Source organism: Tinamus guttatus, unplaced genomic scaffold (genome assembly GCF_059628265.1).
Source record: "Tinamus guttatus ecotype Peru unplaced genomic scaffold, ASM5962826v1 Tinamus_guttatus_pri_ptg000038l, whole genome shotgun sequence".
Classification (NCBI taxonomy): Eukaryota; Metazoa; Chordata; class Aves; order Tinamiformes; family Tinamidae; genus Tinamus; species Tinamus guttatus.
Window position 1 is genome coordinate 500,692 of NW_028288572.1, and position 13,528 is coordinate 514,219.

Here is a 13,528-nt window from a genome sequence, read left to right on the forward strand (position 1 = left end):
ATAATTGCTTTTCCTTTGGGTGCCCATTGTTCCATTTTATCCTGAGTAATTTGCACTTGCACATGGCATATTTTGTACAATAGCATCTAATCCAGTTGGAAACTTGCAAGAGGATGCACTACAGGTAAGTCACCCCTTAATTTGCCGAAGTGTTAGAAAACGCTGCGTATAAAGTAAAATTTTTTGTGTCACGTAACCTTCAACTCGTTCCTGTCTCTGTTTTAGGTCTTCCTGAGCAATACTACAGCCTCACGTGGTTCCTCAGCCCCATCCTGGGCCTGATCTTCACTCCGCTCATAGGCTCAGCCAGTGACCGCTGCACGCTGAGCTGGGGCCGCCGGCGGCCCTTCATCCTCGCCCTCTGCATCGGGGTCCTGTTTGGAGTTGCACTTTTCCTTAATGGCTCCGTGATAGGTAAAGAACAAGGAAATCACCTCCCTGGTTTTCTAGCAAACCTTATCCGGGCTAAGATTTGCGCATTAGAAGCAAAGAAGAGAATGTGCAGTGGTTTACCTTACGTTTAAAGAAGTCTCTGCAACACTGCAGTTGAGCTGTCCATCTGAAATATTCCCATTTCTATTTGGAAGTTACAGTGTGAGACTAAGTATTGTGCAATCATAGCTGTAACTGGTAATACACAGTTATTAATACAATGGTTGCCAGCATAATGTTTGTAGTTGCTGAGATGAATTTGGTCGATCCTTGACATGGGAAAACTGTAGCAACCTGTTCACAGGGAAATGTTTCCTGTTGTGATCCATTTTCCCTTTAATGCATATCTGGCAACACATCCTGTTTCCAGCATTATTTCAAAAATTATCTTTTCACTTTTTCTTGTTCTTTTCTTAGGCCTGGTATTGAAACAGTCCAGAACACGGTTAATATTTGTTTATCAAAAACTATGTGGGAAAACAATTTTGCCTGAGCCCCCATCAAAGCTGGTAAAAATAGTTTCCCTTGAACGTAGTTTACTACAGAGCTTAATCTACAATCTAGACTGTCTGTAAATTCAGCGTAGGAGAGGTGACAGCAAGTACATTTCGGGAAGTGTTTACATCATGGTTGGTCTGATGCAAATGAAAGGAACTTAGCACCTAATAATATCCTCTTGGCTTTCCTTTTTGTTAGATGCAGCTCTATTGTAAAAAAGTTTTACTAATTCAGGGAAACGAGTAGAACATTACCTTGGCTCAGCACATTAGATTTGGAAAGTCAGACTGAGATGCCATATGATAGCTTTTAATTTTCTGCAAATTGCGGTGGACAAACTGTTCCGATTAAAGACATTTAGCTGATGGGTTTTTTTTTTGAACTTAGCCAAGCAGTAAGTATGAATGATCTGAAATTGGTGTCATTTGTACTTCGTGGTTGTTGTCTCTGCTCCAAGACGTAGCTGTGAAGTTTACCCCCACGGGGTCTTGTCTAGCTTGTTCTCTCCACCAGATCCACTGTTCAGGTTTCTTATGCGCTGACGCTGTCGATGTTTTCAGCAGAAAGTAATAAATTTCTTCACCATTCAGAAAACTTGGTAAAAATGAGTGCAGGAATCATAGCACTTGAGGTTTAGATGATTTTTAGTGGCTTACCTAGTTCATCTCTTTCCATAATCATTTTCATCTGTCATATTAATGCTTTGAATGGTATTGTGAGCTTAGGGGGAGTCAGTCCTACTTTGTGCTGTTGTACTGCAGTCTGTTTTGTGTCAGGCATCGTGTGAAATGTCAGGATGCTGTCACCAGAGCTTATGACTTCTAGATGTGGTACATATTTTTGCTTCTCCTCCTTCACTATGGCTGTCTTTTATAAAAACAACCTTCAGCATTTGAAGAGGAATGCATGCAAGGAAAATGAAATAATAACCAATGCTTTCAAAGGGTTAGGAGGTGCTTTAAAAAAGCATTCTGAAAAACAAACCTCAGTTTTCCAAGAGCCAAAACGTATCTTCTATCCCAGATCCTCCATGAAGCTCTACCAAAGAATTGAAATTGCCATTTTATTCCGTAAAGCAATCCTTCCAGTAAGTGTGTTGGCCACCTTTCTCTTCAGGAGGCTCTCCTTGCCTTGAGGAGTTCTCCCTTTTTGACTGAAAACGCTCAGATTCCCTCCGTTTTCCCTCAGGTCTGGCTATCGGCGACGTCCCAGACAAGCAGCCCATTGGTATCGTCCTCACGGTGCTTGGTGTCGTGGTGCTGGATTTCTGTGCTGATGCAACGGAGGGGCCAATTCGGGCCTACCTGTTGGATGTGGTGGACAGCGAAGAGCAAGATATGGCCCTTAACATCCATGCCTTTTCAGCTGGTAGGTAGCTCATCTACGTTTCTTCTGCAGCTGATGACCCAGTTGTGACTGAATTGATTTTCCCTGAACTCACTTTGCTTTTTTTTTCATTTTTTTTCCATCTTTTGTCACTGTTGCTGTCTTACAAGTATTGAAGCTCATGACGCTCTCTATGTATGGGCTATTGACTATAGCATAGTAAAAAGAATTTGAAAAATAAAATCTTTAAAAAAAGGAAGGGTGCCAAGATCAGCTACCTTGGGAATAAAGTAATGCAAAATGATTATAAACTTTTTGATTAAAATTAGTGCTTTTCAGCACTTGGTGCTTTGTAGCCAGAGCAGGATAGTCCCTACCATGAAGTTTAGGCTAAATAGAAAAGCTTAACAGAGCGGTAGCAAACCAGGGAAAAGTCTTGATATCTCTGCTAAGCTTGATTTCTAGATATCAGTGGAGTGGGAATAATAGTGTAAGTTAACGATTTATCTTAGTATATCTGAAGGTAGGCTTAAATTTAACCTTTAAATGCTTAATGCTCTGCTCTGTTTTTCATTCCTAATATGCGCCCTTGAGGCATTGCATCTCTTTTGCTCTGAAACAGCTTCATTTTGGGTCCATATGTGCCAAAATCTGTTTCCCTCGTGAGCCCAACAGAGCAGCAGTCTGTCGAGGGGTCCCTTCTGCTCCTGCTGTTGATTTGCAGCCCTCTCATGCTCGCATGACACCAGCACAGGTTTAGATTGCTGCATTGTTCATCCTTTCTTAATACAACTTGGAAGTGTGGAGTTTCAGATCCTTGCAGTAACAGCCCCAGTAATCAATAAAATGCTCTTGTGCAAAGCTGTGTTTATTTAGTGTTTTTATTTTTTGGATACCTTCAGGAAACTCCTCTTCATCTTGGAGTTTATCTAAACCTGAAAAACGCAAAAGAGGGAGCCTTTCATTGAAATTTGGTTGAGGTTGGCTGATTTAAGCTACTTTAATCCAGGAGTCCCATGAATACCACATTTTAGAGTCACCAGTGGCATCCCAGGGGCTGCTTAGCCTCCAGTCAGAGGACAGTACTTGTTATGAAACAAGAGATTTTTTTAATGGTGAAAGAGGAAATATTCAACTTTCTGAGAGTCCATATTTTTGAATCTGAGTTAAGTGATGGTGGAAAGGAGACTTGTCTGTCAGGTCGAATGTTGTTTTTGCTATTTTGGGGTCTGTTATTTGACGAAACTCCTTTATCTCTCTGCAGGTCTTGGGGGAGCAATTGGTTACATGCTAGGAGGGCTGGACTGGACGCAGACCTTCTTGGGCAGTATATTTAAATCTCAAGAGCAAGTCCTTTTCTTCTTCGCAGCCATCATTTTCTCCGTCTCTGTTGCCCTCCACCTTTTTAGCATTGAAGAAGAGCAATACAACCCTCAGCAGGACAGGATTGATGACGAAGGGGACACACTTTCCAGCGTGAAATTCAGTGGTAGTCTCCCCCCTCTGAATCGACTGAATGTAATTAGTGAGGAAGAGCCATATGGAGCCTCCATGTTCCATGACGAGGTCCAGTCCGAGCATGATCTCAATATGGAGTTCCTCGAGGTGAACATCGTTAGGAGCAAGAGTGACTCTGTCCTGCACATGCCTGATGCTACGCTGGAAATTGAATCAGAGCTGCTTTTTCTGCACGACATCGAACCCTCCATTTTTCAGGACGCTTCCTACCCAAACACTCCCCACAACACCAGCCAAGAGCTCATGAAATCCAAACTCAACCGCCTGTCTGCTTTCCTCAGGGACAACGAGAAAGAGGAGGAGATGTTGCTTGATAATCACTTGAATGAAGACAAAGTCCCAAACGCCAACGGCTCCCTACCAAAAGAGTTCCTCAACGGACACGCTAGAATCGGCATGAAGCAGTCGAGCACTTCCAACTCCATGCGAAGGCGACGGCACATGTTCTACCGCCAGCCATCCTACACCTTCTCCTACTATGGCAAAATCGGCTCTCACCGCTACCGCTTCCGGCGCGCCAACGCCATCGTCCTGATCAAGTCGTCGCGCAGCATGAACGACATCTACGACATGCAGAAGCGGCAGCGGCAGAAGTGCCGCCACAGGAACCAGAGCGGCACCACCAACTCCAGCGGGGACACGGAGAGCGAGGAGGGCGAGACGGAGACCACCGTCCGCCTCCTGTGGTTGTCCATGCTCAAGATGCCCAAGGAGCTGCTGAGGCTCTGCGTCTGTCACCTCCTAACTTGGTTCTCGATCATTGCTGAGGCTGTGTTCTACACAGATTTCATGGGGCAGGTCATCTTTAAAGGTGACCCAAAGGTAAGGGAAGAGTTGTGTTCCCTTTGGCAGACCTGTGTTATAGTTCTTCATTTTAGAGATGTGGTGATCCAAAGACGATGACTTTGCTCTTGGTTTGGGATTTGTTTGCAGGCCCCTTCTAATTCAACCGAGTTACACGCCTATAATGCTGGAGTTCAGATGGGCTGCTGGGGACTGGTAATATATGCTGCTACTGCTGCTGTTTGTTCAGGTAAGAGAATCTGCACAACGGGACAGTGGAATGAACCTCATAAATGTATTGCAAAATAAATCAGATGTATTGATTTGCTTTGTTAGCAGCCACCTGCATGTTTGGGGCAATGAATGCTTTGCAAATGTATCATTTCATGTGGTCATGAAATGCCCCTTTTAAGAATCAGCATGAAAAAAATGCCTTCGAATTCAGAGGTGGACATATGAAAAGGTCTGTTGAGTGGCACAGAGCATAAAATCATTCCGAATGAATATGAGTGGTATTTAGCTTGCCATTCAGTACACTAGAATTATGCTTGATCCAAACAAAAAAAAATCAAGCTTATGTAAGAGAGTTTTTAAAGTAAAATTATGTATTTCTGAGGCAAGAAACTTAAAGTTCATGTCTTGCTTTCTAATAACAGCTAAACCAACTCTAAAATGCAGAGCTTTTGGCACACTTTCATCCTGCCTTTTGCAGACACTTGCAAGTGTGTTTCAGCAGATCAGCACCATGGGGACTGCCGCTTTGGGAAATCAGTTCAAGGCAAAGTGCAGACCGACAGCTTGATTCAAAACACAAACTGAAACATGGCTGTAAAATTGAGTTGTCTAATAATTTCCTCTGGCAATTGTATGTGCATTAGAAACAGAATCCACTCTGTGGCCAGAGCCTAGAGCGTATCTGCATGGTTAAATTGATAAATAGATGGTATTAATTAGCACACTCTGAGTGGACTGGGTTAGAGGTGAGCCATGAAACACTGAGTTCTGTTCCAAATTCTGCCACGTCCCTGCGATGTGGCTCTGAGCAACCACAGAATCACAGAATAGTTGAGGTTGGAAGGGACCTCTAGAGATCATCTAGTCCAACCCCCTGCTCCAGCAGGGACACCTAGAGCACGTGGTACAGAGTGGCATCCAGGCAGTTTAGAAGATCTCCAGAGAAGGAGACTCCACAGCCTCTCTGGGCAGCCTGTTCCAGGGCTCTGGCACCTTCACAGGAAAGAAGTTCTTTCTCACATGGAGGTGGAGCTTCCTGGTTTTCAACTTGTACCTATTACCCCTTGTCCTGTCACTGGCCACCACAGTGAAGAGTTTGGCCCTGTCCTCCCTGTGTTCACCCCTACACAGCACATGGAGCTGTCCCTGTTGCATCTGACCCTGAAACTTTCCCGTGCAGACTCATACTTAACGTTTTGTTCTTGTTCTTTTCAGCCTTGTTGCAGAAATACTTGGACAACTATGACCTTAGCATAAAAGTAATCTACATCCTGGGCACGCTGGGTTTTTCTCTTGGCACTGCAGTGATGGCCATGTTCCCCAACGTGTATGTCACCATGATAATGATCAGCACCATGGGAATAGTCTCCATGAGCATCTCCTACTGCCCCTACGCGCTTCTGGGACAATATCACGATATTAAGCAGGTATGTGAAATATTTAGGGGCAGAGCAAGGCAGAGCATTCACGTTTCTCCAAAGAGCAAAGCAGCAGTGGATTTAGTACATCCCGTTATTTGAGATACCTGCTTGGGCGGGACACGTGCCAAGAACAGATGAGGGCTTATAGTGAACAGCAAGAGAGGCTACTTAGACAGAACTAGCATGAAGTTGGCTCATGGGGCCATCATTGCTTTACCCTGTGCTGTGGTGCAAAAAGATTTGAATGCATGTGAAATAATTATTGAAATATTTACTCTATGCACAGTTGTTGCTCCTGTTTCATGCCACATTAGAATTAAGATGGTTCTTAGCAGTTTTTTAGAAATAGCAGTGAGTATAGAAATACACCTGTGGATTTGGCAAGTTATAAGGCAAACAGGTTCTCCTGGAAACAAGGGCAGCTTTACTTTTCAGGTTTCAGCACTCTCATATTTCAGTTACAAATCCATCAAGGAACAGTCATTCTGACATGTTTCTGCGTGGGCATTGGGAGGAGAGACCCTGTCAAGATCTCGGGAACAATTTGCACCAGTGATTTCACTGAGCTTTGTTTGCACAACCTGATTTGGGGGCCAAGTTCAAGCTAGGAGTGAACACTTCCCTCTAGGTGTAAATGAGGCTGTTGCTGCAGACATGTGTAGCCTGCACGATGCACAAGGTGGGCAGAAAGGCGGCCACATGGCCAAGGAATTTGGGGAAAATACTCATGCTCAAATATATGATTTTTTTTTCTTCGTTTTGTCTTCTAACACCCATTTCTTGTCTTTTCCAGTATATCCACCACAGCCCTGGGAACTCCAAGCGGGGCTTCGGCATCGACTGCGCCATCCTGTCGTGCCAGGTCTACATCTCGCAGATCCTCGTGGCCTCCGCGCTGGGCGGCGTCGTGGACGTCGTCGGCACCGTCCGCGTCATTCCCATGGTGGCTTCCGTGGGATCCTTCCTGGGGTTTTTGACAGCCACCTTCCTGGTGATCTACCCCGAAGTCAACGAAGAGCCAAAGGAGGAGCAGAAAGGCCTGGGCCCTCCGGAGAGCGACGCGGAGAAGCCGACGGTTCTGAAGCTCACGCGCAAAGCGGCCGCCGCGCCGGCGCCGGAGAGCGAATCCGCCGTGTGAGGCCGCCCTTCACACACATTCCAGGGAGTGCAGGTGCAGGAGCAGGAACCCTTTTCTTTCCAAGAGAACAAATTAGGATCTTCAGGACTCGTAGCTAAAATTGCAGAAAATTGCGGGCAGTTTCGTGCAAAAAAATGTAAATGAAATTCTGTAGTTCCCTAATATAGGTTTGAACAGGTAGCTATGATGCTAATTGCTTTCTCTACAACTTAGAAATGCCATTTCTGAACACTTCTTTTTATTAAGAATGCATTTAGAGTTCAAATAAGTTTTATTAATCTGCATGAGACTCACAGTGTATACAATTAGCAGTTAGAAAAATTAAGTTTTCGGCTGTTTTTAAACTTAACTGAAAATGGAAAGCTATCTCGACCTATAGTCTCTTGCTATTTTTGACTGACCATTTCAGATTTCACTAGTGCAGCACCTGAATCAAACGCTTAGACATCTCAATCAATCTTTTTTCATGAGCACGATGGTGTTGGTCTGACGGCTGCAGTTCTTTAATGTTGAGTTTAGACTTCCTATTTTTTTGTCAGTGCAATTGCTACAGAAAAGTTTCATTTGCAATCGTTTTTTACCAAGGCAAACAAAAGAATTCCTGCAGTTTCTGAGAAACTGCTGGGAATTTTCACTCATGCTGTTCAGCAACGACTCCCAAGGCTGCTGCTTGTCGGGACCGGGTAGCGCTGGGGTGACCTGGAGGTGGAAGGAGCTGGGAAGGCCGTCGGCGCCCGCAGGTCTGTGGAACAACGCGCTGGATTTCATGGATGTCGTTGGAACACGCTGGGACACTTCCCAGCTGCGGGTTTGGATGAACTTTGGGGGCTTTTCTCGGCTTTCGGAGCCGTCGTGTCTGGATGAAGCCGTGACGGAGAAGGGCATCTCCGGGGCCGCTTTCAGAGTGGGGCATGAGGAGTCTCTGTAGTGGGGAAAGGAAATCGATGCTTAATTGCCCTTTTTACCATCTTTTTACTGTGGGAACGCGTCAAGATCCGTGTCGGAAACTGTTTTTAGGCCTTAAAATCTGCTCCAGTGGCACGCGCTGCCCTTCCCGGCAGCTCCCCGGAGCTGTTCTCCAATCCCGCCTTGGTCCGGGGCGTAGCTCCTGCAAAAAGCCCTTTTTCCACAAAGAGCCTGACCGAGTGATGCGGCTCTGATTAAAAACATCCCTGGGGTCCCCAGGAGGGCCCCAGGAGCTCAGAGATCCAGCCCCTCTGGAAACCCGACTCCCGGCTGTTGTGAGAGCTGATCCATGAGGATCCGAATGATCCAAAGCTCCTCTATGCACGGACCGAGCGGCTGCAGCCAGCCCACCTGCTATCTCAACAGATCCCAGCTCCTTGCAAGATTTCTGCTGCCTCAACCTTCTCGTACTTGCAGGACTTTAAGATGCATGTGTAAATCATGCTGCAATATAGTCATTCAGAAGAAAAAAAAAAAAAATATATATATATATATATATATATTTCAAAATGAAAAGCCGTTTTTAATAAATTACTTGAATTGTCAATGTATTTAAGAAACATGTATGTTTTTGGTATGTTTGAAGTCAACGCGCAGTCCTGGCCGACGTCACCGATGAATTCCCGGTCTCCACGCCGAAGGTTTTCCGTAGGGATTCCATTCCAGAGCTGTCAAGGGTGGCGATGTGGATTTCAGAGCACTAAAGTACACGTAGCCGCACGGGACTTGCTTATTTTTTCCCAAGCGTCTCAAGAAGGTCGTTTTTCTTTATGTTGAATATATTTTTCTATGTAGAACACACACTGTGAATTGTGTTCACACAGGGGCATAGTACTACTGAAGAGCATCAGACCTTATTGAGGGAATCAGTCGTGAGAAATACTTTAGCTGAACTTCTGCAGTGAATTTTATCATCTCAGTTACATTTAATGTATTCCAGTGATATTCATATATATATATAAAACAGGAGCGAGTGTTGTATTTCACCTGGTAACTGGCATTCTTGTAAACTCTAAACTGAGTTAGATGTTTTAAAAGTGGCTTTAATATTTTATTTTTTGAAACGTTTTTGCCGCTCTGGCACTTGCGCCCCGGTCGGTTTCGGAGATTTGCCCTGTGGAAGCTGCTTTTCCCTTGGATTCGAGAGGTTTTTCCTTCTGGCCCTGTCACTTCTCAGGGTAGAGGCCCTCGCCTTATCTTTTGATGCAAAAAAACGCAAGGTTTCCTTTGGTTTCCATCACTCCTAAGAAGTAAAGCGTGAGATTTCACATCTTCTTGCAGAAGCGGAGGAAAGTCAGAGCTGAGGATTTTGCTCCTGGGCACAGGAGGTATCGCCCCCCGTTTGCTGCTTTCAGGCCCCGCGCTGGAGCTGGATTTTTTCAGTGTTGTGTTCGATCGCGGCCCTGCAACAGGCAGGAAAAGTTGAGTTTCAGGAGCAGCGACCAGGAGGGAGAGCAGGAGAAGGGCCGCGCACCGCGGGGGCTTCCGCGTTGCTTCCTTGGTTGGTCCTTCAAGTTTTTCCGTCGTTTCCGTTTCGGCAAAGTCACCGGTTCCGCATCTACACCCGCTCCTAGGGCGATCGCTGGGGTTGCGAGGAGCGCGCGCCAGGCTGTGTGTACGTGCATGTATAGGTGTATTAATACACATATTTATGCATATATATACACAGTTGGGCCAAGATATCTTGCTGGCTTTGTGCTCTCCGTCACCGCACACCGTTTTTGATCCAGTTCTTCCAGTTTTTCCATCGTGGAGGGGGAGCTGGTTCCCATTGCGGCTCTTTCTCGTCACCTTTCGCAGGGCCAAGTGGCCAACACCAGATGCTGCCCAGGACTGCGGGTCACGGCTGTGTGCGAGAAATACCAAATCTGAAGATTTTTCTTTGCTCAAACTTTGTGGTTACAGATAGTTCTCTGGCCATAGGTTCTTCCTTAAACTACAAAGTTGAACGTTTGCAAAAATAAAAAAAATACGTGTTGAAAATGGTCATTTTTTTGAACGACAGGGGAGCTACTCACAGTCTCTCGTGTTGCATCCAGAAGCGGCGCGTGGCGACGTGAGGCTGCGCAAGGCCCACGTGAGGGTTTAGCTCAGAGGCCCCGGCAGCTCCGACCACGAGCGGCCTCCGCTCGGCCTCCCGAAACGCGGCTCCAGCCGGGCACCCCGCGGGGATGGCAGCCGTGGCAAACGAAGATGTTTCCAAGGCCTTTCCGAACCCGCGAAAAGTTTGGGAGCAAACGCGGTGAGTCGGTTCAGTTTGATGTGCGTTTTCTCCCGAAATCAGGAGGCTGTGGATGCATCTCCAGCCTCGTTTACCCAGGCCTTAGCTCAGTGCACCTAGACAATACTCAGTAATAGCCAAAACACAGCTAAATTCCCAAAGTCAGAGACCTCCCCGCTTGCAAATCGGCAGTTCCCAACTTGGTTTTTCTTAATCTTTTCCGATGTAACATGAACACTAAAGCCCTTTCGGTAGCCAAATGACCAGCTTATTTTAAATGCCTCATATTAATAGAAAGCTGCATATAGGCATCTCATAGTGGAAAAAAGGAAAAAAATAGAAAAAAAAGAGAGAATATTTGGTTCCTTTGTGAACTGGCCATACGACAACTACTTTTTTATCAACTTATTAAGTTGGGGCACTATAATAGCTCTTGCTGAGTTTAGCAATGTTTATAAGCATGTGTTAAACACATACTGTTAAGTTTTATGAGGAAAAAGGGATAAAGAGAAGTCGTGTCACAGATGAATGTTTGAGTGAGTAGACAGCAAGATGTATGTATGTTTTTTATTTCTACACTGTTGAGCTTATTTTCTGTTTTAAAGAGGAAAACTGAGAGATTTGTTGCATGAGAACTGTTTCATTGTGTTCTGCACTTTCTGTTCTTTTTGTATAAGCTTGATTTTATTTTTGGTTCATTTATGCATAGAGAAAAAAAAAAGAAAAAAAAAACGAACTGGGTTTAGGAAGGCCCTGCTCCACGTTGCGTTGTTCCAATTCGCTGTTCTCCTGTTCGAGCTGAATAAACATTTCGGTCAGAGTTTGCGGCTGGTGTCACCGTGTTGATTTGTACGATTTGTCCCGTCGGGGACGCGGGTGTCACGTGAAGGTTTTGGGGGAAAACGGGTGGTTTTTGGAGGAAAACAGGGAGTTTGGAGGGGCCTGGATCTCTAAGAGCCCTCCAGGCCCTCATGGTCTCTGCGGGTGCCTCCTGCTCACACAAAGGAGCCCAGAATGAAGCGGGACGGAGTTGGGGTGACCCCTCTCTGCATGTGTAGGTTCCCCTGCCCTGCTCAGCTCCGTCTTCCCCTTGGGGCTGGGGGAGGCTCTGGCTGTGAGGGGCAAAAGCCGATGGGGAGGCGGGAGGTCAAGGCCGCCCTGCGCCCTCTTCCTCTGCCAGATGTGTGGGATGTGCCAGGAAAACGTCCCTGGGGCGCGCGAAGGGAAGCGGGAACCTCCCTGGAGCCGTCGGCCAGACGCAGAGGTGCCACGTCCGGCTCCACGATCGTCCGGCTCCAGGATCAGAGGAAAAGTGACTCACGCCACGCGGAGCGGCCCCGGCTGCCGCGCTGGGAGCGAGTCCCGACAGCGTCACCGCATGTGGCTACCGTCTGGAGGCGACATGGACGGCGCTGCGGAGCCGCTGGGAACGCGAGGAGCCGGCCCCACCGCAGCCCCCGCACGCGCCCTGGGCCTCAGCCCCGAAGGGCATCAGCTCCACGGGCGGCCAAGGCGCGGGGTGAGGACCAGCTGCCGCACAGGGCCCTGGGGAGCAGCGGGCACGGGCAGAAAGTGGCTCTTGGGGGCCGGTGGGGACACGCAGGGCCCCGCGCAGGCAGCGCCAGCCCTCGCACCGATGCTCACCGGTGCCCTGGAGGCCAACACAGCCCGCGCTGGGTGGGAATGTCAGCGGCAAAAGGAGCCGTCCAAAATTCCCCTCGGACTGCGTGGCACTGCCTGAAGCAGCAGCTGGAGCTGGGGGAGGCAGCCGGGTGCCCCCAGCTCAGGCTCCTCTCCCCAGGGCAGCTGCTCCAGCACCAGCACAGGGCTATTTGGGCACAAGGGTTGCAGAAAGCTGCGTCATTCCGACCTCACTGAATAACACAGGCCCCTGTGGCCGTGTTCCCCTGGCCTGGGTCTGTCTGTGGCACTTACGCACCCCAGTCAGGCCCCTGCGCTGGAAGGAGGAACCTGAAAGTTACAGCTGAGGGGCCTGGCGAGGAGGGAGCAGCAGCAGGTTTAGGAAGAACAACTTGGAGAGAGAAAAAGCCAGGATGAGGCAAGAGCACGAATCTTCAGTCTTGGATTGGATTACACCAAAAGAATGAGATAGACAGAGGCCAAAATACCAATATAGTGTTTAATATTCTTAAATTGAAAAAGGGCAAAATTTCAATTACCATCCTGTAATAAACATCTTTCATCAGCATATTGTCAGAATCATTACCCGTATTGTACCCTTTGAGTAGGCATTTACTGTTTTATAGTTGTTAACAAGAGTAGCAGCCCTTTTCTCCCATCTATTTACAATATTATTTTAAATATTTGATGCAACTTTACTAAGCGCCAACACGGCCCCAGCCGTTCTGCTTCCCCTACAGATAATTCTGTCACTAATGTGGAAAGAGAGCAGTAGCTTGGAGAGGTTTGCAGTGACCTCAGAATTTACCAACGCAGCCTTTGAAGAAGCCACTGGGAAACACTGATCAAACCAAACACCGTGACCCCATCGGGCACTTCAGCAATTAAGGAATAGTCAATCCCATGACTTCAGAGAACTTAATTATGGATGTGGAGGGGTAGGAGTTTGCACAGGAATGAGAAGATTGTTCCCAAATCAGATAGATACAAGATACACTGGAATTAAATTAAGAGGTCCTTCATTGGGGAAAAAATAAAAAGTTACAAATGCCAAGTGCAGTGGCTTGTTTTTTTTTTAAAAGGAAAAACAAGTTTAAAAACCATTAATGAGAACATCTAAGTAAGTATCTTGTTTCACTAGCAGGGAGCTTTCAGTGCTGTTAGGGAGAGCCTGTCTCTACGCTTTAAATAATACAGCACCATAAATATACACAGCAGTCATGGACAGACTTCCCAACTAAATCCAGCTGCCAGTTTAGAAGGATACTTAGCTTTTACAGTAAAACGCCATAGATCCAGCAATCATAAAATGTAGTTACAAAAAAATTGCTCAATAAATAAACACGCAAA

At 46.6% G+C, this 13,528-nt stretch overlaps 1 protein-coding gene across 1 annotated transcript in view; it reads left to right on the plus strand.

The window, feature by feature from the left end:
• SLC45A4 (solute carrier family 45 member 4) overlaps positions 1–7,873 on the plus strand; it is a 47,921-nt gene extending 40,048 nt beyond the window's left edge. Inside the window, exons 3-8 of the mRNA XM_010221736.2 lie at positions 226–414; positions 2,119–2,298; positions 3,521–4,596; positions 4,708–4,807; positions 6,007–6,218; positions 7,006–7,873. Of these exons, the coding sequence (XP_010220038.1) occupies positions 226–414; positions 2,119–2,298; positions 3,521–4,596; positions 4,708–4,807; positions 6,007–6,218; positions 7,006–7,350 (2,102 nt within the window). The 3' untranslated portion in view covers positions 7,351–7,873. The remainder of the gene's footprint in view (positions 1–225; positions 415–2,118; positions 2,299–3,520; positions 4,597–4,707; positions 4,808–6,006; positions 6,219–7,005) is intronic.
• Positions 7,874–13,528: the final 5,655 nt, after the last annotated feature.